This window comes from Garra rufa, chromosome 25 (assembly GCF_049309525.1).
Source record: "Garra rufa chromosome 25, GarRuf1.0, whole genome shotgun sequence".
Classification (NCBI taxonomy): Eukaryota; Metazoa; Chordata; class Actinopteri; order Cypriniformes; family Cyprinidae; genus Garra; species Garra rufa.
In genome coordinates this window covers 23,883,931-23,907,104 of record NC_133385.1, presented here as the reverse complement: position 1 = coordinate 23,907,104, position 23,174 = coordinate 23,883,931, and the positions used below count along the sequence as shown (strand labels likewise).

At 36.0% G+C, this 23,174-nt stretch overlaps 1 protein-coding gene across 1 annotated transcript in view; it reads left to right on the top strand.

Moving 5' to 3' along the window:
• Positions 1-23,174, top strand: part of aass (aminoadipate-semialdehyde synthase) — a 39,246-nt gene that overhangs the window by 13,157 nt on the left and 2,915 nt on the right. Inside the window, exons 13-22 of the mRNA XM_073831730.1 lie at positions 773-840; positions 17,252-17,373; positions 17,463-17,592; positions 17,702-17,812; positions 18,594-18,702; positions 18,961-19,101; positions 20,488-20,655; positions 20,744-20,839; positions 20,951-21,066; positions 23,054-23,142. Of these exons, the coding sequence (XP_073687831.1) occupies positions 773-840; positions 17,252-17,373; positions 17,463-17,592; positions 17,702-17,812; positions 18,594-18,702; positions 18,961-19,101; positions 20,488-20,655; positions 20,744-20,839; positions 20,951-21,066; positions 23,054-23,142 (1,150 nt within the window). The remainder of the gene's footprint in view (positions 1-772; positions 841-17,251; positions 17,374-17,462; positions 17,593-17,701; positions 17,813-18,593; positions 18,703-18,960; positions 19,102-20,487; positions 20,656-20,743; positions 20,840-20,950; positions 21,067-23,053; positions 23,143-23,174) is intronic.

Sequence of the window (23,174 nt, the reverse complement as noted above, 5' to 3'; positions counted from 1 at the left end):
TACAGTACTATTAAAAAGTATGGGGTCTGTAAGATTTTTTTATTGCTTTAATGTCGCTTAAGCTTTATTTGATCAAAAACTGTAAAAACAGTAATATTGTGTATTATTATTATTATTATTATTATTATTATTATTATTACTACTACTACAATTTTTAAATAACTGTTTTCTGTTTTAATATATTTTAAATGGTCATTTATTCCTGTGATATCAAAGCAGCCTTTAGTTTGGATTTCAGTATCACATGATCCACCAATTCAAATTCAAAAGTGAATTGAATGTGAATGTAAAAATTTGGTAAGACTTTACAATTAGGTGTCATTTGGTAACATTGATTAATGTATAAACAATGAACAATACATTTATTATATTATTTATTAATCTTTGTTAATGTTACTTAGTAAAAATACAGTCGTGCATTGTTCATGTTTGTTAACATTAGTTAATGCACTGTGAACTAATACAACTTGTGATTTTAATAATGCATTAGTAAATGAACATTAGCTAAGATTAATAAATGCTGTAGAAGTATTGTTCAGTCTTAGCTCATGTTAAATAATGTAGTTAAATAATGTTAACTAATGAACCTTATTGTAAAGTGTTACCAAAAAATCTCTATTTAGTTCTGAATGGTACATAATGGCTTGGGATTTCAGAATATACCACGGTGCATATCTAAATGCAATACCATGGTACTTTTTTGTTAGCATCTTAAATCTGGTTGGTTGCAGTAGTATTATTTGTATTACATGCATTGTTTTTCTCAATCTAGGCTGTGATTACATCAAATGGAAAGTTGACGCCTAAGTTTGAATACATTCAGAAACTTCGAGAAAGAAGGTAAGGGACAGTTTTTCTTTTCTTGGAGGTAATTCAGCGTTGTGTGGCATTACAGTAGCTCTTTAGGGTTTGATTGGACAAAACAAGTTGCCGTGATGTTTTATGAGGCTCAGAAGTTCTTGTGACAATGCTTTGGATGATATGCTTGCACGCTGAGGATGGCAGGCTCATTCTGAAGATTTCTTCAAAGGTTAAAAGACAGGTAAAAACATTGCCATATTCCAGCTCTCAACAGCTTGTAGCCTTATTATGCTCTTTAAAAGCAAAACCCCTGGTATTAAGACTTGTATGGCTTTATATATCATAAATGATGTCTCTTATTGAAATATGTAGTAGAAAACCCATTAAAGATTTACAGTAAGTTGGCCTATTTTAAAAATCGTAAACATTGTTTTATATATATTTGCTACTGGTGCTACCTGTTACCATTTTTACCACAACACAACTTGGAAAATAAAATATTGATACAATGCCACATTGTGCAGCTTTTGGTTGTAATTTTCGGTCGAAGGACAACAAGAAAAGTGATGTATGTCTTCACTGCTTTCCTAGCCATGAGAACAGGAGAAAAAAATGGGAAGATGCCTGTTAACTAATAAAACTTCCTAAAGACCTGCGTCTTTGTTCTCTCCACTTTAGTCCTGATGCCTTTTGAGGCTTTTAGTAGACCACAGCTACTGAAAGACCTTCAAATGGCAGAGACAAGAAACGCTAGATGCCATCCTGACAGGATGTATACATAGCAATGCTTGTCAATACGCCGCAGCCACTGAAGGAGTTTCTCAGCGCGGATTTCATTCGATATCCAGGAGCGTTTAGACTACTTGTGGGGAAAAATTTGGTTTAAGTCTACGCTTATATTCATCACCACCTGTAAGCTCTTTCAGTAGTATTTTATTTTCCAAGTTGTGTTGCGGTAAAAACAGGGTTCGTACAAGGTGCTTAAAAGCTCTTGAAGTACGTTAATTTGACTTTTTGAAATGTAAGGCCTGGAAAACACTTGAAAAGTGCTTGAATTTTTGAAAGACAATGTATCTATTAAATAAGTGTTTAATTTTGTCAGTAAACTCAAAAAACATCATACCTTTATTGCATATTTTAGTTAATGACAGAAAACAATCGAACTAAGCCAGTAGTAGTACTGACAGTGTTGTGTAAACATGGCTGAAGATGCGAAAAGAGGAACAGATGAACCAATTCAATTGAGTAATTTACGCTGGAACCACTCTGATAGATTCAAACTTATGACTTCGATTGTTCATTTCAAGTGATTCACTACTAGCAAAAGCCATATCAAATTAAAAGAGCCATTCATTTTAAAATTTCGACATTGCTTGTAAAGAAAAAAGCACGTAGTGATGGGTGAAACAGAGCTTTTTGAAACTCAGAATCAGTTAAACCACTGTGTCGCAAAATGATTCACTGTTTCAAAGTGCTCCAAACGGATTGCGTATCACAAATCATTTGATTTGGAACAGGTTTATGAATCATTTAGCATATTGAATAATTTGATATACAAATTGATATCCGATCTAAATCAGATTCAGATCAAGACTTCAAAGCGCGGCTTGTAAATAATTTGATTCAGGACAGGACTTGGGAGCGTGTATCATGAATCATTTGTTTTAGATCGGAACAGGTTCGTGAATCATTTCACAAATTCAAATTGAATGATTCACGATACGCAATTGAAGTCCTTATCTAAATCAAATTCAGAGTGAGACTTCAGAGCGTGGATCACGAATCATTTGATTTAGATCAGAACTTCGGAACAGGTTAATGAATAATTCCGCAAATTGAGTAATTTAAATCGAATGATTCGCGATACGCAATTGAAGTTCAGGTCTAAATCAAATTCAGAGTGAGACTTCAGAGCGTGGATCCCGAATCATTTGATTTAGATTAGGACTTCAGAGTGTGCATCACAAATCATTTGATTTAGTTTGAAATGGGTTCGTAAATAATTTCGCAAATTTAATTATTCAAATCAAATATTCAAATTATTCGCAATGCGCAAATTAAAGTCCCAATCTAAATCAAATTCAGAGCGAGACTTCAGAGCGTGGATCACGAATCATTTAATTTAGATCAGGACTTCAGTGTGCATATCACGAATCAATTGATTTGGATCAGAGTGGGTGCGTGAATCATTTAGCAAATTGAATAATTCAAATCGAATGATTTGCAATACGCAACTTGAAGTCCCAATCTAAATCAAATTCAGAGTGAGACTTCAGAGCATGGATCGCGAATCATTTGATTTAGATCAGAACTTCGGAACAGGTTAATGAATAATTTCACAAATTGAATAATTCAAATCGAATGATTCGCGATACGCAATTGAAGTCCTGATCTAAATCAAATTCAGAGTGAGACTTCAGAGCATGGATCGCGAATCATTTAATTTAGATCAGGGCTTCGGCCTGTGTATAACAAATCATTTGATTTAGATCGGAATGGGTTCGTAAATCATTTAGCAAATTAAATCATTCAAATAGAATGATTTGCGATATGCAAATTGAAGTCCCGATCTAAATCAAATTCAGATCGTGGATTGCGAATCATTTCATTTAGAAACAATAGAAAACATCAAATTATTAATGCAGTTCAGTTATAAAAACATTAAAACAAGAAAAAAGAAAGTACACACAAATACCAATTCCTTAAGAAAATGAACAGCGGTTTTACTTTAGTAAAAGTGTAGTATACTTTGTAATACTTACATGTGCTTCATTTTATTTTTGCCATTTTTAAATTAATATATTTTTATCTATTTCTCTTTTTTTAGAATTTGAAATGGAAGACATTGTTCGATAAGTGAGAACCCTAAATGAAGTCCTTGAAAATCAAAAAAAGTAGTGCTTAAACTCCTTGAAAGTGCTGGAATTTAAATTTAGAGTATCTGTACAAAACCTGGTAAAAGCCATTTCACGTCATCGAAATAATGGCGCCCCCATAGTACAAAACATATAAAGCGATGTAGATTTTTGAAATAATGCAAATCTATCATCAGTTTTCTACTACATATTTCAGTAAGAGGCATTTACATTATATCAAGCTATACATGTCATAATACCCAGGGTTCTCTTTACACTATAGATGACACTGCTTTAAGTTACGCTTAAATGTAGGCACTGCTTATATGCAAATGATTAGAACTAGTGAATGATATTTGTAATGGTAATATTTGAGACTAATTTGTGATGTCCCAAGGAAACCGGTGTGAATCAAAGCCTGTTTAGCTCAGTTTTGTGAGGTTAATGAATTTCCCAGACTGAGTTTTAAACATTAAACCTTAGTCAGAGAAAAAAAACAAGGTGTTGACCGTGTTTTTTTTGTTCAGACACAGGTTTCAGCTTCTGTGCCTCCCTCTGTACTGCATTAACACCTTGCTTGGCTAGAGCACAGGTCCGCTGAGTGCGTTCTCTCATGGGTAGACAATCTTACTCTCTCACTGGAGCCACAGTCTCTCTCACTCGCTCTTTTTCTTGGGATTTTTTGCATGCCAGAAAACGAAATCAATGCACCGGTTCTTTTCTAGTTTAAGTTCAATTATTCTCCAAGGTAAGGTTTCTTTTCACGAGCCAATTCATGGCCATTAATTGATTTATATCACGTTTTTGAATCATTTTCATTAAATGGAATAACGCGTTCCTTTCTTTTTTTATTTTCTTATTGAAGACATAATCAAAGCTTACTATGCTTTCCGCAGTCAACACATCTTTCTCAAAACACTCTTTTGTGCTGTCTCTGCCTCATTCAATGGTAAAGAACCAGCTTGACAAAACATTACGCTGAATTTGCCAGTCTTGTTTGTATCTATTGTGGTCTATACTTAATGGAGCCGCCCACAAGCCAACATTGACCTCCATTTAATCAATGGAAAGCTTTAAAGATCCACCATTTGACTTGTTTTGATTTGCTTGTTCCTGTCCTGAATGTAAACCTTCTAAGAGAGCCATTGCTTCTGATCTAAGGTCATCTGATTATGAGATACACACTGCAATATAGACAAAATGGTTGTGCATTTTTAATTTGTCTTAAATTTATTATTTTTTTTAATATTAAATTTATATTTATTTAATTTTAGTGTTGTGAAAATAATTTGTTAATAATTTTCATGTATTATTTTAAAAATGTTTAGTGAAGTAAAAAAAAAATACTTTTTAAATGTCATTACAGTTTAACACAAATGTAATTTTTGTAACACTAAATATATACTAAATATTTTATAGTAGTAGTAAAATGTAATAGTGTTTAAACATGTAAAATATAAAAATAATAAATTATAACTAAATTATTTTTTGTCATATTCTAAATATAGTATTAATGTTTAATTAGTGCTGTTATAAATATACACAGTATACACACATAATATTTAAAATATTAAAACTATAATTATTTTGATTTTTGTTTTAAAAATATTGTGTTTTTATATTGTATATTATATATTGTTATTACATTGTCACCAGTAACACTATTTTTAAGCATCATTTTAAAATGGCTTGTCAAGTGTGAAAACATGTTTCGAGACCACAGTGATCTGTTTGGTCTCAACCTGCATGTTTGGCAAGTCCAGCAATAGCCAACAATACATTGTATGGGTCAAAAGTATCAATTTTTCTTTTTCTCGTAAATATATCAAAACTTAATTTTTCATTAGTAATATGCATTGCTAAGAACTTCATTTGGACAACTTTTTTCAAAGTTTCTCAAATAAAAATATTTTGATTTTTCTTTTCTTTTTTTCTTTTTTGCACCCTCAGATTTTCAAATAGTTTGAAATCTTGGAATCTCTGCCAAATATTGCCATATCCTAACAAACCATATATCAATGGAAAGCTTATTTATTCCACTTTCTCAAAATGTCAAGATAAAAAAAATAATAACCCTTATGACTGGTTTTGTGGTCCAGGGTCACATGTGAGTAGGAGCCGTAATAATGTGGTTTGACCAGTGTAGCGCTGTAGCGCAAGATTGTAATTCAGCCTTCGTGGAGACAAGTCAAGAGAAGACCACACGCATGCTTCAGAGCAAAAGCAGTCGAACCTGAGCGGCGTTTCGATGAATATGTAATTATATGCTGCGCTTCTTCATCTAAATAAGGGGTCTTTCACATGTCGCGGCTGAAAACGCTAGGCGCGCCGCTTTCTCCTCCTTTTCCTTCTCTGCCTGTGCTCTCCACGAAGACGCGGAAGTTTCAGCAAAGGTTAGCCTATGCCTGTTTCACACATACTCCGTCTGCAAAGCGTATGCAGTCCGTGTGTGTTGCGTATGCGATGCAGAAGCAGCACGGACTCGTTTTGCTTTCACACAGGACGCGTTTGCAGTCCGTTCCTGATACTCTTTTATCACAGTACACTAATACAATACTAGATATATTCACGTTTAAACTCAACGTATTATAAACAACGTATTATTCAATGCACTTGACTTCTAGATTTGTATATCAAGTTGCTCAAGCAAGTTGCAACACATTTAAGCAGCATAGGTAGGCTATAGTTTCCTTTTCTTATTGAAATTGGGCTATCAGAAATATTTTAAATTAAAACTTACCACAGACAGAAACAGTCGGCTCTCTGTGCCCTTCTTTCGCATTAAATCTGTATTAAAAACAATATTTTAAAGAACTTTTCAACCTGGAGAAGTGCATCTATTATGTTGCCTTGTTTATTTAAAACTGCACTATTTTAAACCTAGCCAAAAAGCCACGTGTTGACTGTGAAACACAGTAGACTGCATTTATATGCATTTATGGTACATTCCCGTGTCAATTCATGTTCATTTTTACAGCGAACAATGCGCTGTCACTTTAATTCAGTGCATGCAGAGCAATGCAGCACAGCAAAAAATAGACTCTTGTCAGTGTTGCCAGATCAGGTTGAGGATTTCCAGCCCAAAAGCTCACCAAAACCCGCCCACTTCAACAAAAACCAGCCCAAATTTTAACTGCCAAAATAATGAGAATTTTATTGCAATGTCTAGGTTGATAAGGACCATTTTTATCTCTTTAAAAAAAGAATAATGACAAAATAAAATAAAGATAAATCAATTTCACAGGAATATGGATCAAAACAGTCCGAAAATATGCGTAAAATGTCCAGAAATCTTTTCAAAGTGGAAATTAACAAATGACTTTAACCCTTGGAAAAACGCATGCATCATTTTCAATGTCCACAGTAAAAAATATGCTAATTTCTGTGCAAAAAGTGCACAATAAAGTGATGAGAAACAAATGTAATGTAAAACCCCGTCACTCACAAGTCATCACATCTCACTAACGTAAAAGATGTAAATTGATTGACAGGTCTCTGTTAAACTAAACCAGTAAGGGTTACGTTAAGCAAAAATGAGTTGATGACTGCACTACACATTATATTACTGTGATACTTTGAGCTCGAACGTACTAAAATAACATGACTAATGATAAAAGCGAAGAAAAGAAACTGCTGATTGGGCGGCTTTTAATTTTTTAAAGCAGCCCAAATTTTGTCTACCCGCCCAATGCGTTATTCTCCGGTCCAAGCCGATCAAAAGAAGCCCAATTGGGCGGAAACCCGCCCAATCTGGCAACACTTGACTCTGTGCCGAAACGATTGCTGCACTGCTGCAAACGCACCGCTTCTGGGACGTACTGCCGGACAGCAACCGCGTGCAGTGTGAACGCTCTAATCAGTTACATGGGTGCGGAAAAAAATACTCAACGCATACGCACTGCAGACGGAGTATGTGTGAAACAGGCAACTAGCGGGTGCGTCTTTGACTTGTTTTTCGTTATTTTCCGCCATTCTTCTCACTTCTCTTTTTTTCTTTTTTCTGCGCTTCTTCTCTGTTGTTGTTAGATAACTTGTGTTCTTCACTGGCCGCTGCTTCCGCCACTTTACCCCTATTTACTCGAACAGCGCCCCCCGCAAACAGAATGGTAGATATTGGGTAGTGACAGTGACACTGACGACAGGTATATTAATCATTTTGTGTTGTAATAAAATATCGATATTGGCCGTTAGTGTATCGATTATTTATTGCGACCAGAGAGCACAACAATATATTGCAATATCGATTTTTTTTCCCACCCCTAATTAGAACCTGTTAAGGCGCGGTCACACTGCACTTTGAGCATGCGAAATTCCCTCGGATACTTCTGCAACGGTCGTGATATGACGTCATGCTCTGCCGCATCTTTTTAAATGTTAAATTCAGCACATGACACTAATAATACATTTTAAATGTAAAAACATACAATCTACTACACTTTACCGCAGTGCTACAGTTTTAAATGTTTAAATTTAAGGTTCTTTTCATTCAGCTAGAGGTTATGCTGTGACGTATCGATCTCCTGTTGGTCACACAGAGTCATGTGATATGAATTCGTTGGTCAGAGTTCACCAAGCTTGAACTTTCAAACGCAGCGAAATGCGAAAATATTTCGCACGGGCTTGCGTTTCCGGTCTAACGCATTCACATGCGTATGAATGGAAGTCAATGGAACGAAAAGTGCAGTGTGACCGCGCCTTTATGCTGTCTACACTGGATGCGGCACGAGGCGGCGCGGCGCGACACGGCAAATCCCCGACAGTAATCTGCTGCCGCGTTCTATTTATGACGTGCTCACACAAAGTTTAAAGGAACCGTATGTAGGATTGTGGCCAAAACTGGTACTGCAATCACTTTCAAAATACCGTAGAACGGTGTATCCCCTCCCGCTCCCCCCTGACTCGAGGTTGCCAGCTAAGCTGCAGGAGTAGGCTGCAACAAGGAGCTTCCAATGGCAAGTGACGAGTCCTACACAGTAATTTGTTTTTCTTCTGTTAATTATGTTTATGCTTCACAAGAGATGTTTTGCGAAGTAATTATGTATCGCAAAAATTTACAGATGGCGATTAGCCAAATATTTCGTAAAGATGTACTGTAATACCACATTTCAGTCGGAACATAGATTGTTTTCATACCCTGCTAGTGGTGCGATAAAGCTTTTTATGAACGCATTTAGCACGGGCGCCCGTGGAAAATCCACTGTGTACGGAAGCAAAGTTAGCCAAACATAGATGAATCTTACCTGTTCAGGAGAAAATCAGCAACGATGGCGTCTGTCTTCAAATCCTTCTCCGTTTTCAGCCGTCTCCATCTTTCAAGGGCATCTCCTATACAAATCCTTGTTTTATTTCGGACTTTGTCAGGACGTATTTCGGATTCATAACGAGGTCTTTAGGTTTCGTAACGTTATACATGTTTTATCCGACACGTTCGTATAGCTGCAGCTGTAACAGAGCTGGCAACCCAGATCACAAAACTCTACTGACTTCGTGATTGGTAGATAGCTGGATAAATGACAATATCCTGGCCGGACCACTGTTGTCAGTGATATAAGTATTTGAAATTAACATGATTTCTTATTGTTTAGTGACATGTCAGGGCCATTTTATGATTAACTGATATAAATTTCTAACATACGGTTCCTTTAAATTATTTGCAAAGGTCGCTTTGTTGCGTCCAGAGTAGACAGACTTTGGCCCTGATCACACCGAACGCGTCTTTTCGTTCTAAAAACGCGAGGCGCACAGCACTGCTCTTTTTTTTTTTTAAAGTCACCAAAAAAAGGCAGTGTGCTGTGTTTTTTTTTATGTTGCTAGGCAACGACCAAAACAGCTGTCCTGTCAGTCAAATCAAAGGATTATAGCGCGAGCGCTCTAAAATCTTTGGTTTTTGCTGTTAATTAAACTGTAATATTAGCAGAAACCCCCCAAAAAATACAGCTCCGGGTAACCCACGACAGACACCAAAAATTTCTCCTCCATTTCTTTCAGTCTCCGGACTTTTTAAGCAACGGTAAACTTTCGTCACCACAACAGAAGGCCCGCCTCTCCATTCATTCGATTGGACAATGGAAAAAACGCGAATGACGTCAGGCGTTTTTCCGCTCAGTTTTTTTTTTTTTTTTTTTTTTTTCTTCTTCAACTTCAGGCGCTCAGAGCGCTTCTGCAAAAACACAAGGCGCAGCAGGCGGCGAAAACGCGAGGCGCCCGGAGCGCATAAGCAGTGCGAAGAACGCTCACTGCCAACGGAAAACCATTCAAAAAAGGCGCCTCTCACTGCAAAAACGCGTTCGGTGTGATCGCGGCCTTTAGCTGTTGCGGCGGGGCGCGACAACTGTCGCGTCCGGTGTAGACACGGTGTAAAGCCCCGGTCACACTAGACTTTGAGCATGCGAAATTCCTTCGTTGGTCAGAGTTCACCAAGCTTGAACTTTCAGACGCAGCGAAATGCGAAAATATTTCGCACAGGCTTGCGTTTCCGGTCTAACGCATTCGCATGCGTTTGAATGGAAGTCAATGGAACAAAGTGCAGTGTGACTGCACCTTAAAGGCACGGTCACACTGCACTTTTTCTGCAGGACTGCGGTAGTGTAGTAGATTGTATGTTTTTACATTTAAATGTATTATTAGTGTCATTTGCTGAATTTCACTTTTAAAAAAGAAGCTGCAGAGCATGACGTCATATCACGACCGTTGCAGCAGCATCCGAAGGAATTTCGCATGCTCAAAGTCTAGTGTGACAGGGCTTTAGGCTGTGTTTCTCAACGGGGTGGTACCGCCCCCCAGGGGTCGTTCGGAGAGCATCGGGGGGCGCTGAGAGCATTTCTACAGTGGGTGCATCAAAGCGCGCACTTTCTATATCTATTTGTCAACTTGTAGCATAAGCGCGTGGAATGCGTCAGTAATAGAGCGCGGCATCTGTTTACTTTTAATGACATATATTTAAAATAAAATTATGTATGGGCTAATGTGGTCTGTTATATTTGGGTTAAAATAGGCTACATGCTTTTAAAATAGGCCTATATATTGTAAATCAAATATACATTACTATTAAAAAAGGTAAATAAGATTATTAATGGATTATTAAAAAAAAGGTTGCATCTGTTTAAGCTTTTTATTTGTATATATTTTAAAATGTGTTTTCCTCTCATGCTAAGCTTCATTAATCCAGCTTTCAGTGTTGCATGATCTTTCAGAAATTATGCTGAATGCTATAAAAGAGAAGCTCCTTTTATACCCAAAGATGATCCCCTCACCTATTACCAATTCACCTGCCTCCTGTGAACTGTTTCAAAACAGTTTACTTGGTTATTCTATAACCTTTTTATTTTTATTTTGCCTCTGTCCCAATTGTTTTGGAGTGTGTTGCAGACTTCAAAAAAATGTTTGTTTATAGGCCTATTTATAAAATACATGTCAGTGAAAACTTTGGAAATCTTTTCTTTGTACTGTTGTCAATTAAACAGAAGTTAAATATAATTAAAAAATCATAGATTTTATCATTTTACAAAACATCCCAACTTGTGTTGTACTTTAAGTTATTTGCATAGGCAAACTTAGAAATATTCTCAAAATTTGTGAAATATAGTAGAGTTTACATGCATTTGCATGTGTAAATGAGATATTACCCACCAAATAAAAAAAACATGTCCACTGTGTCAGAAAAAAGGGAATACAATATATTCTCAAACAAACAGGGTATTTTCTAAAACTAAGGGAAAACTAATTGAAAATACCCTAACATATCACAGCAGTAAAAAGGGTGTTCAAGAGTTCCAGAAATGGAAGAACAAATAAAAATTTCTTATGTAAAAATGTCCTTTTGAATATGTTCTAAACAGACCTTTTTATTTAGAATTTTTATTTAGCCTTTTTAAATTTGGCCCAACAAAGTATATCAGCATCTCAACAACACTGAAGCTGTAGCAATGAAAATCACCAACTTGCTTAAAAACTCTGTAAATTAATGTTATTACTCTTATTTTTAAATAATTTATTGTTAAAAAAAAAAAGTACATCACTCTTTTTTGATCAATTCAATGCATCCTTGATCATATCATAATGACCCCAAACATTTGAATTATTATAAATTTAATAACATTCCTTGTTATAAACACATAATAATAATAATAATAATAATAATAATTAATTTCAATATTCAGTGAGGACAATTAGACTATGCTTTATTTGACGGGGGCAGTGAGGGACCTGGATTACGGGTAGGGGGGCACTGGCCCAAAAAAGGTTGAGAACCACTGGCCTAAGGGGCCGTTCACCATGAATGGCTCAGGCGCTCTCCATGAATTTCAGAAGTTTCAGCAAAGGATAAATGGATTTCCAGCATTAAAAATCGCTTGATGTAGCTCTGCTATTAAATTTATTTAAAAATGGTTATTTATGTACAGCTATGATAAGCTGTTTCTCCAACTTGGCTGTGCTTTCAATGTTATTAAGGAAAGCTGATTGGTTGGTTCTTGTCACATGACCTGTGATGCGCTTGCGGTGTTCTGAAAAGTTGAGATGTTTTTATGTGGATGCTGAAAAAACGCGCGCGTCACTTCCATTATGAGCGCACATACCGTGTGTCTACATTTGAAATAACAAACTTGAGCGCGCAAAAGCCTCGACATGTGAACGAACAGCCCCTTGAATTTCCAGCACTAAAAATCGCTTGCATCTTTTAAAATGCTATCCCTGTACAGCTGTGATCAGCTGTTTTTCATCTTGGCTGATAAAGATGTGCGGATGAGCTCAAACGTCACCCGAATCCGCAGCTTCAAATAAATTATCCGCCGGCCACCCACCCGCACCTATATTTTTCTCTGGTTTAGAAAACCAAACCCAATCTAATTCTAATTCTTCCAATTCTTAGTTTTGCATGATATGATGAATAGATGCTTCATTTTAACAGCAAATTGTTTCAGATGATCTGAACATTGCTGCACACTTATATACGCTTAATCACTCGTGCTTTTAAGCCAAATCCATCCTGAAAATATTCAAATTAGTAATCAATAATAATTATTTTTTTAACACTCTGCGCGCCTCCCCTGACATACTCTATAGCAGGGCTCTTCAATTAGATTAATTTGAGGGCCGGATTATCGAACTGAAAATTTGAAGGGGGGTCAAGGGGTGGGGGCTGGCCCGATCTCTTTCTAGGGTGGCCTATACAATTAAATTGAAATGCATATTCAGTAAAATGAACTAATATTACCAACATCTATAAAAGGTTAACATTAGTGCTGTCTGTCAATCAATTTAAAAAAATTAATCACACATTTTTCTGTAATTAATCATGATTAATCGCACATTTATATATTTATATTGTCATAATTTTACACTGAACCTCCAAATTAATGTAGAAACAGCATATGTCCCATTTTAAATATGTGATTAATGACATTTTTTACCAAGTAGCCTATTATTAAGTATTGATATCAATATTGCTACTGGTGTCTCTACTAAATGCATTATCCCTCAATTTTACCTATTAATTATAGCCATTCAACAGTATAATTTACAGCATAATTGAAGCCATTATTTTCAACATTTATTCTGAAATATATAACAACTTTTAGTTCAAGAGATTATAAAACAATCTTTACATAAACTATAAATTGTGTATACGCAAACTATACAGATTAATAATGCCATATAATGGTTATTTGATTTGATGTATTTTTATTCTTACATAAGTGTTTGTTTGTTTTACATATTTAATCATATAAAACAGAAATGGCAGTGCTTATAAGCTGAACAACACAATGGTTGCGCCAATGCGACCGCTTACAAAATTGAGCTGCCCCGGCAGAAAATGGTCTTATTCTGAAGCCCTGCAAGCGCTTGTCAACTCTGCCATCTATTGATGTTGCGTCTCCGGTAGATTGTTGTTGTTTTTGCATCTCTTGTTTTTCTTTTGTGGCTGGCCTGGGCCTGTGTTGCCACCTTGTGGACAAACGAATTAGTGCAAAAACAATTCAAGAACACACACACACAAATTAAATCCGTCTGCCTGATGAAAAATATATTTAAAACAGGTTCATATTTTAGAAAATGTAGTTTAAATTTGAATCATTATTGACCCACCCGCAAATAATCAGAATGCATTTTTTTTATTACCTGACCCACGGATTATCCGCAGCGCCCGTGGATATAACCACCATCCGTGCATTACTATTGGCTGATCTTTTCAATGTTGTTATGGGAAAAGATGAAGCTGATTGGTTGGGTCTTGTCACCTGACCTGCGGTCATGCATGCGGCATTCTGAAAAATTAAGATGTTTTTAAACAGCGGTATAAAAGAAGCAGTTAAAGGCACAATATTTATTAAAATATCCAAAAACCACTAGAACAGTGGTACATATTTGTTCACTTTTGTATTTACATTATCCCAAATGCCTAAATCCAGAGAAATAAATAATGTTCCAATGTCCTCATTTTGCTTCCACGGCTTTTAGCCCCACCCTGCTTCATACTGCAGTGACCTTAGTAAAACTTTAGTATATTAGCTCATCCATAAACATGATTTCTTGCCGAGTCCCATCAGATTGCATTGGCTGTGGGGATAAAGACAACTCCATTAATTTCACACTCAATCACGGCACCATCAAACTGCACCTTTGTTTCGTTGTTTGTTTTGAATATGCTCTCTATAGCGGTGAAAATTACATGTTGTGCCTTAAAGAGTTCTCCAAGCTCTGCAGTTCGGTACTCCAAAAAAGTTCAGTCACGTTTGTTTATATAGTACTTTATGCAATAGGGGTTATGCCCAACAGGCTTCTGTATTCTGTTAACCAGGTTTCACCACTTTTTTTTGCATATGCTTCGTTAAATACGAAGCTGTTTTACTCAACACTGTTTTAAAGGATTACTCCACTTCCAGAATAAAAATTTCCTGAGAATTTTCGCACCTCCATGTCATCCAAAATATTTGTCTTTCTGTTTTAGTCACAAAGAAATAAAGTTTTTTTTTTTTTTTTTTTTTTTTTAAGGAAAACATTCCAGAATTTTTCTCCATATAGTGGACTTCAATAGGGATCAGCGGATTGAAGGTTAAAAATGCAGTTTCAGTGCAGCTTCAAAGGGCTCTAAATGATCCCAGCCGAGGAATAAGGGTCTTGTCTAGTGAAGCAATCTGTAATTTTCTTTAAAAAATGTATATTTATGCACTTTTTAACAACAAGTCTAGCTCTGCGATGCTCATGCGTACTATGCACTCCGGTTCAAGACAGTTAGGGTATGTCGAAAAATTCCCATCTCATTTTCTCCTCCAACTTTAAAATCGTCCAACATCTCGTTTTACCTGTACTGTTGTTGTTTTTTTTTGTTTGTTTGTTTGTTTGTTTTTTTTGTAAGGGCAGTTTGATCTCCTTTGCATGTTAACTTTGTAAACACTGGGTCAGGACTTCTGCAGCGATGTAGGATGATTTTGAAGCTGGCATTTGATGTTAAAAATATAAATATATAAATCGGTTTGCTAGATAAGACCCTTATTCCTCGGCTGGGATCTGTTAGAGCCTTTTGACGCTAGACTGAAACTGCTGAAGTCCACTACCTGGAGAAAAATCCTGGAATGTTTTCCTCAAAAAATGTCATTTCATTGTGACAGAAGAAAGAAAGGCATGAACATCTAAAATTAAAATTAAGTAAATTATCAGTTGAATAATCCTTTAATAAAATTTGAACAAAACGTCAACAATAAAAACAGCTAGCTTGTTGAACTTAGTACCTTAAGGGTCTATAGATATCACCTTTATTTGACACAAAAAAAAAGTATTTTATTAAAGTGATATTTTGGTTTGCCTTGATCTAGCTAAGGACTGTTTTGATTATCATAACTATATAAGGTTTTTTAAAAGAGATGACGTTGTGAATAAAATCTAAAAATAAAACGTCTTATCGCTTACCTTTATTTTCTTATCCTTATGACTTACAAAAGGAGGTGTTAGGCAGAATAATGTGTCATTCAGTTACTTTTTCATGCGCTTATGTCACAATTTGGTCAGTTACCCAGATGCACTGCCATATTGGAGATACTCAGATGTAAACAACAGCATGGATTGCATGTTTAATGTACTACTGAATACATTGTTCTGCTAATTTATGCTGTCTAAACCACAGAAAAAGCAAATGGAAGCTACTAATTCATATAGAGTACGACTTAGTAAGCAGGAAAGGGCGCAATATTTTGACAAACTAAAGTTATTATGCGGTAAAGATACATACAAGCAGTATTAATTAAGATATTAGCCTAATATTTCACCTACCAGGCTGGAACTAAGAACAAACATGAATGTTGTCCAGATTCTTTCTCTGGAAATCTTGGTTCAGTTTGGTCAACCACAAGCGCCTTTTGTTCCTCAGACAGCTTTTTGTAGTCTTCTCCTTGATTTGTTATATCTTTTGGCAGTCGGTAGTACTCAATGTTTTTTTCCCAGTGCGTCCGAATAAGAACAGCCCAAAACATGACAATAATTGACCACTTTCAGCAGCAATAATTAGCAAAATAGTGCGAGTTTCATTCAGTTCAGTCTCATTGTTTATGTTCAGTGCCGCCAATATGGCCAGATGACGCGTCGTGAAAACACTCTATAGCAAATTAAATGGCAAATAAGTTTCTCTGTCATCTCATTTTGTGTGCCAAGTATATTTATTTGTATAAATAAATTGTAAAATATTAGCAAGATTTTCAAAAACTAAAGTGATTACATTTATTTATTTGTTAGAATATGTATAACTATGTATAGTTTGACTAATTTCAAAAGCTGAATAATCAAATAAGTCATTGAAATAATTGATTCCAATAATCGTTAATTAATCGATTGTTGCAGCCCTAAATGGTAGTAAAACCCTGATCTGAAGCACATATTTAGTGGTTATTATGAATGTCTGGTTTAATGGTATTTTGAAAAAGGCATGCAGGTGGTTGGGGGTTAAGTGTTAAATTTTTTGCTCATGTGCCGCCTCAGATCCAATTAGGCTGAGCGACGGGGGTGCTTGGATCACACGCGTCTCCCAGGGGATTTGCGGAGCGAAACGTTGCTTTAACAGCCCTCTTAAACTGCTTTCATTATATTCTGAATGGAGAACTGAGTGATCTAGAAGTAGGTCTGTATGTTTACCTTTAGTCTTTTTAGACACCCTCTCTGCTCCTTCAAGTGCCATTGATCATTTCTGGGTGTTTGTGATGGTTTTCTTGTCGTAAAATGTTAAATGAATCTTTGGTGTGGTTTTAAATTCAATTGATTTCAACTCCTGGACAATCCTACGAGATCTTCCTGTGTTCTTTTGTCGGTTTTGCATCCCTTTCAATCGGTTTAAGATCACTATCCAGCAGGATATGTTTTGTGATTTCACAGATTGCTTGGCCAGTGAGAGTTAGTGTGTGTGTGTGTGTGTGTGTGTGTGTGTGTGTGTGTGTGTGTGTGTGTGTGTGTGTGTGTGTGTGTGTGTGTGTGTGTGTGTGTGTGTGTGTGTGTGTGTGTGTGTGTGTGTGTGTGTGTGTGTGTGTGTGTGTGTGTGTGTGTGTGTGTGTGTGTGTGTGTGTGTGTGTGTGTGTGTGTTAGTAGTAATGGCTGTACCATCTGGCAAACAGGGAATCGGAGCAGATCCTAAAGAAAGGAGGAATGAAGCGGGTGCTTTTGCTGGGCGCAGGCTATGTGTCTGGGCCAGTTGTCGAGTATCTCACCAGGGACGCTGGCATTCAGGTCACAGTGGGTATGTTCCCGTTGCAAAATCCGTCTGGAATGCAGTTTTACTGCTGTGTAGAAATGAAAAGCAAATCTTGTGTGATCTTTGCATTGCAGCATCGAATCTGTTGAATCAGGCTGAGGACATGGCAGCCAAGTACCCCAACACCATCGCCGTGATGCTGGACATCACCAGCCAGGAAGGCCACCTCGAATATCTGATCAAAGACCACGACATCGTCATCAGGCATAATCATAAACTTCATTCACTTTGTTCTTTGACATCAGCAATTCTGCTTTAACATACACTTTTAAAGCTAGTTTATTTCATTTCTTTTGTTGTTTTTGGTATCCAGCATGCTGCCGTATGCATTTCATCCACAAATAGCGAAGCACTGCATTAAAATGAAGGTGAACATGGTGACCGCCAGTTACTTGGCTCCAGGCATGAAGGAGCTTCAGAAGAGGTAGGGAACTTACTGTTTCTTAGAAAACGATTTAATTTTAAAGCGATAGTTCATCCAGAAGTGAAAATTCTGTCATTTTGTCAAGAATTTTTTTTTTTGTCATTTTATTTTGTTGTGTTTTGTTTAGTTTGATTTGATTTGGTTTATGTTTTTGCTTTTATGTTGTTTTGTTGTGTATTTTGTTTTGCTTCTTTCGTTTGGTTGGTTGTATTTTTGCTTTTGTTTTGGCCCACTTGAAATTTGTTTTATTTGTGTTTTTTGTTTTGCTTTGGTTTAATTTGGTTTGTTGTATTTTTGCTTTTTGTTTTGCTTTTGCCTTGCTTTCATTTGGTTTATTGTTTTTTTGCTTTTGTTTTGTTTTTATAGTTTTTTTGCTTTGCTTTTTAGTTTTTTGTTTTGCTTTTGCATTGAGTTGGCTTGGTTTGTTGTATTTTTTTGTTTAGTTTTGTATTGTAATATGGAAATTACAAGCAAACAAAAAAATTAAAGTAAATAGATAGGACAAAACATAAACATCACATCATTGACACAACTGTTGCAAACAAATTGAGAGTGTGAGTTGAACTTGAGAACCAGATTTATGAGTGACTCACTGGTTTTGTTAACTGTATGAACTGATTCATTGAAAAGTTCTGCCTCAAAAATATTTTATTTTGTACACTTTGGAGAACTGTCACTTAAGTTCAAATCAGTCACTGAAAGTATCTTGTCGAATCTGCCTCTGGTTGACGTCATTAATATATGCGTGTGGCTTCACCATGATTGGCTGTTGTTTCCCAAGTGTCGAGGATGCTGGCATCACCATCGTCAATGAGATGGGTCTGGACCCTGGCATTGATCACATGTTGGCCATGGAGTGCATCGACCAGGCCAAGGCAGACGGTTGCACTGTAGGTATTGCATGCATGCACTCGTGTTTGTTTACCAGTTGGATGTGTTGATGGGTGTTTGCGATAGAGTGGCATACTGTCGCACCATTGGTGCACTCATCACCACGTCTGGAAGACATATTGACAGACCTCAACAAACGTTCACAGCGTCTTGAATGTTCATTTTTACTTAGTTAGCCATCAGGTCTTTGTGAACGTTTGGTCAAATCAAATGGTGCTATTGTAGTTAATTCAGGTTCAATCATTGTTTCTTGACAGGTGGAATCGTACAGCTCTTTTTGTGGTGGTGTTCCTGCCCCAGAGTACTCAGACAACCCACTGCGATATAAGTTCAGCTGGAGTCCGTACGGCGTCCTGCTCAACACCATCAGTCCAGCTATCTATCTGAAAGACAATCAGGTGAGACAAGCTTACTTCAAAAATCCTCTACAGTTCTGTAGTGTCCAACAATCAACCACTTGAATGACTTATAAATCATTCTGTGTCAAATCAAGCAAATTTTTCATTTTGCTAATATTTTTTCTGAGGAAAGATCGACATGTATAGTGCTGAAAGCCAAAATATTAAATTTCATGGATAAATATTTACTGAGTAATCCACCATTTTGTAGAGGGTGGTCAAAATGGCAATTTTCACCTGAGATTCGGAGTCAAGTTACAGGGGGGTAAAAACAACTTCAGAAAGATGGTATTTCTATTAGTAAAATCTGTTGACTTTAGCAATCTTTGTTGCATTATGTGCCAATGGTGACCATTCAAAAATAGGGAAACAGCACTTTTTAAGTTTTTCTCCAAAGTTTGCATGCCTGTAACTCAAGAAGTATTAAATATATCTTAATGCCCTTTTAGACATTGGGAATTAACAAACTTTCATTTTGCCATCTTTATTTTTTATGCCCTATGAGATTCGGTTCCAGAGATATTGGAATTTCAATATGGCTCCAGGAATAAATTGTTAAAATTTAAACATTTTCAGTGGTCGAAAACCAAATGTGGGTCAGTTTGAAAAATTATGATACTACTTTTCTTTTAAAGGAACACTCCACTTTTTTCGAAATAGGCTCATTCTCCAACTCCCCCCAAGTTAATAAGTTGGGTTTTACCGTTTTGAAATCCATTCAGCCGTTCTCCTGTTCTTGCGATATCACTTTTAGCATAGCATTGCATAGATCATTGAATTCTATTAGACCAATAGCATCGCATTCAAAAATGACAGAGTTTCCATATTTGTTGTATTTAAAACTTGACTCTTCTGTAGTTATATCGTGTACTAAGACCAGTGGAAATGCAAAGCTTCAATTTTTTTGCTTCAGCCTTATTACGGCAGCAAACTTCCTTGACTATTACGCCTATTTCCAAAAAAAGTGGAGTGTTCCTTTAAAGAGAAACATCTAAAGAACAAATAATATTAAAACTAGAGATGTATCTTTTTTTTTTTTTTCCATCAAGACAACTGCATTGAACACACCTGTCTGAGTGCTATAAATATTCTTTTTCTAAAGTTTGCGTGCCTATAACTCAAGAAGTATTAAAGAAACCACAATATGGTTTAAGATTCCATTTTTTTATAAACTTTTCTTTTAAAATCTTCATTTTCAAGGCCCTACATTATTCAGTCCCAGAGATATGAGGATCTCAATGAGGCTCCATGTCCAGATTGTTGAATATTAACCATTCTCAGTGGTCGAAAACCAAAACTCTGAATCTAAGGTGGTTGGTTTGACACAGAATAACTCTTATAATAGTACAATGCCTTTACAAACAATATGGTTTATCTGTTTCTCAGGTGGTCAGCATTCCTCCTGGTGGGGCTCTCATGGATGTCGCAAAACCCTGTGACTTCCTGCCCGGTTTCTCCCTGGAAAGCTTCCCCAACCGGGACAGCACCAAATATGCACAGCCGTACGGGATTGAGTCTGCACACACGCTCATCAGAGGAACTCTGCGCTTCAGGGTATTCATGCTAATGAGATGTAAAGATGAGTGTAAGCTCAGTGTTGCTCCACTTCTTGTGCCTCATCATATACTGTATGTGTCTGCAGGGCTTCGCCTCTGCAATGAGTGGTTTTGTCAAACTGGGACTCATCAACACTGAGCCATGTCCACAGCTAGGACACACAGCTTCTCCTGTCTCATGGGTATGGGTTTATGAATGTTCTTTCCAAATTACTCATGAAATGTCTTTTCTTTAATGAAAATATATACCATTAATATAAAATAATATAAATATCATTGTGTCTCGTTCACAGAAAGAGCTTCTCTGTGAACAGATTGGTTTGTCCACATGTGTGAGCAACAGTGTCTTTGAGGACGCTGTTTATGAGCGAATTGGACGGGATGACTGCAGAATGCAGGGTCTCAGATGGTGGGTTGAGGAATTCACTAACAATATTTTGTAGACTTCCATCACAGTACCTGCTGACATACAGTTTGGGTAGTAACTGATTAAATGTAATCGGATTCCAAAATGTTTCACTTATAATTGGATTACATTTAGGGCTGTCACGGTTCCTCAATTCAATTCAAGTATTCCATTATAAAAAGGTGAAAGTTGCAAGTGGTGCATTCTGTGGACAAGAATCACTGAAACGCATTATTACACCATTTTCTAAGTCTGATGATATGTGACCCTGGACCACAAAACCAGTCTTAAGTCGCTGGGGTATATTTGTAGCAATAGCCAAAAATACATGGTATGGGTCAAAATTATTGATTTTTCTTTTATGCCAAAAATCATTAGGAAATTAAGTAAAGATCATGTTCCATGAAGATTTTTTGTAAAATTCCTACTATAAATATATCAAAAATGTAATTAGTAATATGCATTGTTAAGAACTTAATTTGGACAACTTTAAAGGTGATTTTCTCAGTATTTAGATTTTTTTGCACCCTCAGATTCCAGATTTTCAAATAGATGTATCTCAGCCAAATATTGTCTTATCCTAACAAACCATATATCAATAGAAAGCTTATTTATTGAGCTTTCATGCAATGTATACATCTCAGTTTTGTAAAATTTAACCTTATGACTGGTTTTGTGGTCCAGGGTCACATATATTAAACCCATTTAAAAATCATAAGCTTAATGCTATTGTGAATTCACAAAAGCTACAGTTCAATAAAATAAATATATGCGATGTGGGTTTATTTTATCTGCTTTAAGTATTTATATGCATGTAGATTATATGCGTTTTAGACCGTCTTCGTTCACAGTAAATGCTGCTCCACACAAATATTTCTCATTTACATGTGTGGAGCGTCTCAAACTCAGTCTCTGCATATTGCTGTGAGTTTGGGTTTATTATAACGGTCATCTGGAAATGCAACATGCGCCATCTCGTCAGATTTGTAAGGTAAAATCTTTTACAAACCTACGCCAACACAGAAGAAAACATCAGTATCTTTCTCAATATGCAAACTGTTCATCACGATGTAAATAAAATGACTTACATCGAAATGTAAGCTTTTATTTTTTTAAGGCTATTGTTTGCTTAGGTCTATCTTTATTTATGAATAATCGACCGATTGCTTGAATATCATATGCATATGTATTTAAAGTAATTTTAAAGGCAGTTGTTTGCTGAGATCTGTTTTTATTACCTTTAAAAAAAAGTAATTATATAATTATTCGATTACTCGAATAATTGTCAAAATAATCGACCGTTTACTCAAATATCATATGCATATGTATATAAAGTCATTGTAAAGGCTATTGTTTGCTTATGTCTATTTTTATGAACTCCAAAAAATTTATTTGAATTATTCGATTACTCAAATAATTGCCGGAATAATTGACCGATTACCAAAATAATCAATAGTGACAGCCCTAATGCAATTACATTTTAAAATGTTCATAAGCAGATTACAGTAACTGAATTACATGATTAATTATGTATTGTGTGCTTGGATCTTTTTTATTAATCAAAAAAATTTATTATAATTATTACTTAAACAATCAACCGTTTACTCGATTATCTTATTATATACGTAATGTATTTTAAGCACATCTCAGTTGTTGTGAGATATGAGATGAATAATTACACGGGTTACTAAACACTGCCAATGTATAACTGGCATAAATATTTACCAACCTAGAAGACTTTGAGCATGTCATTGCTGTTTAATGTTTGTTTATGTGATGCAGGGATTTCTCAACTTTTTTGCCAGTAAGGCTAGTAATTTGTAATTAGTAACAGACTTCAACTTGTAAGTAATCTGCCAGCACTGCTGATATTTGAGGGGAGCTTTTTTTAACATTTTTAAAATTATTAATGTTTTTCATTAAAGGCATATTTGTAAATATAAATATTAAATAAGATCATACAGTATAACTTACTGTTGACTCCCATCAGGCTCGGGATGCTCAGTGAAGAACCGGTTCCTCATGCTGACACCAACTTAGCAGCACTTGCTAAGCATCTGGAGGCTAAACTGTCTTTCGGTAAAGAGCTAGTTTCTCTTTGTTTTTCAAAT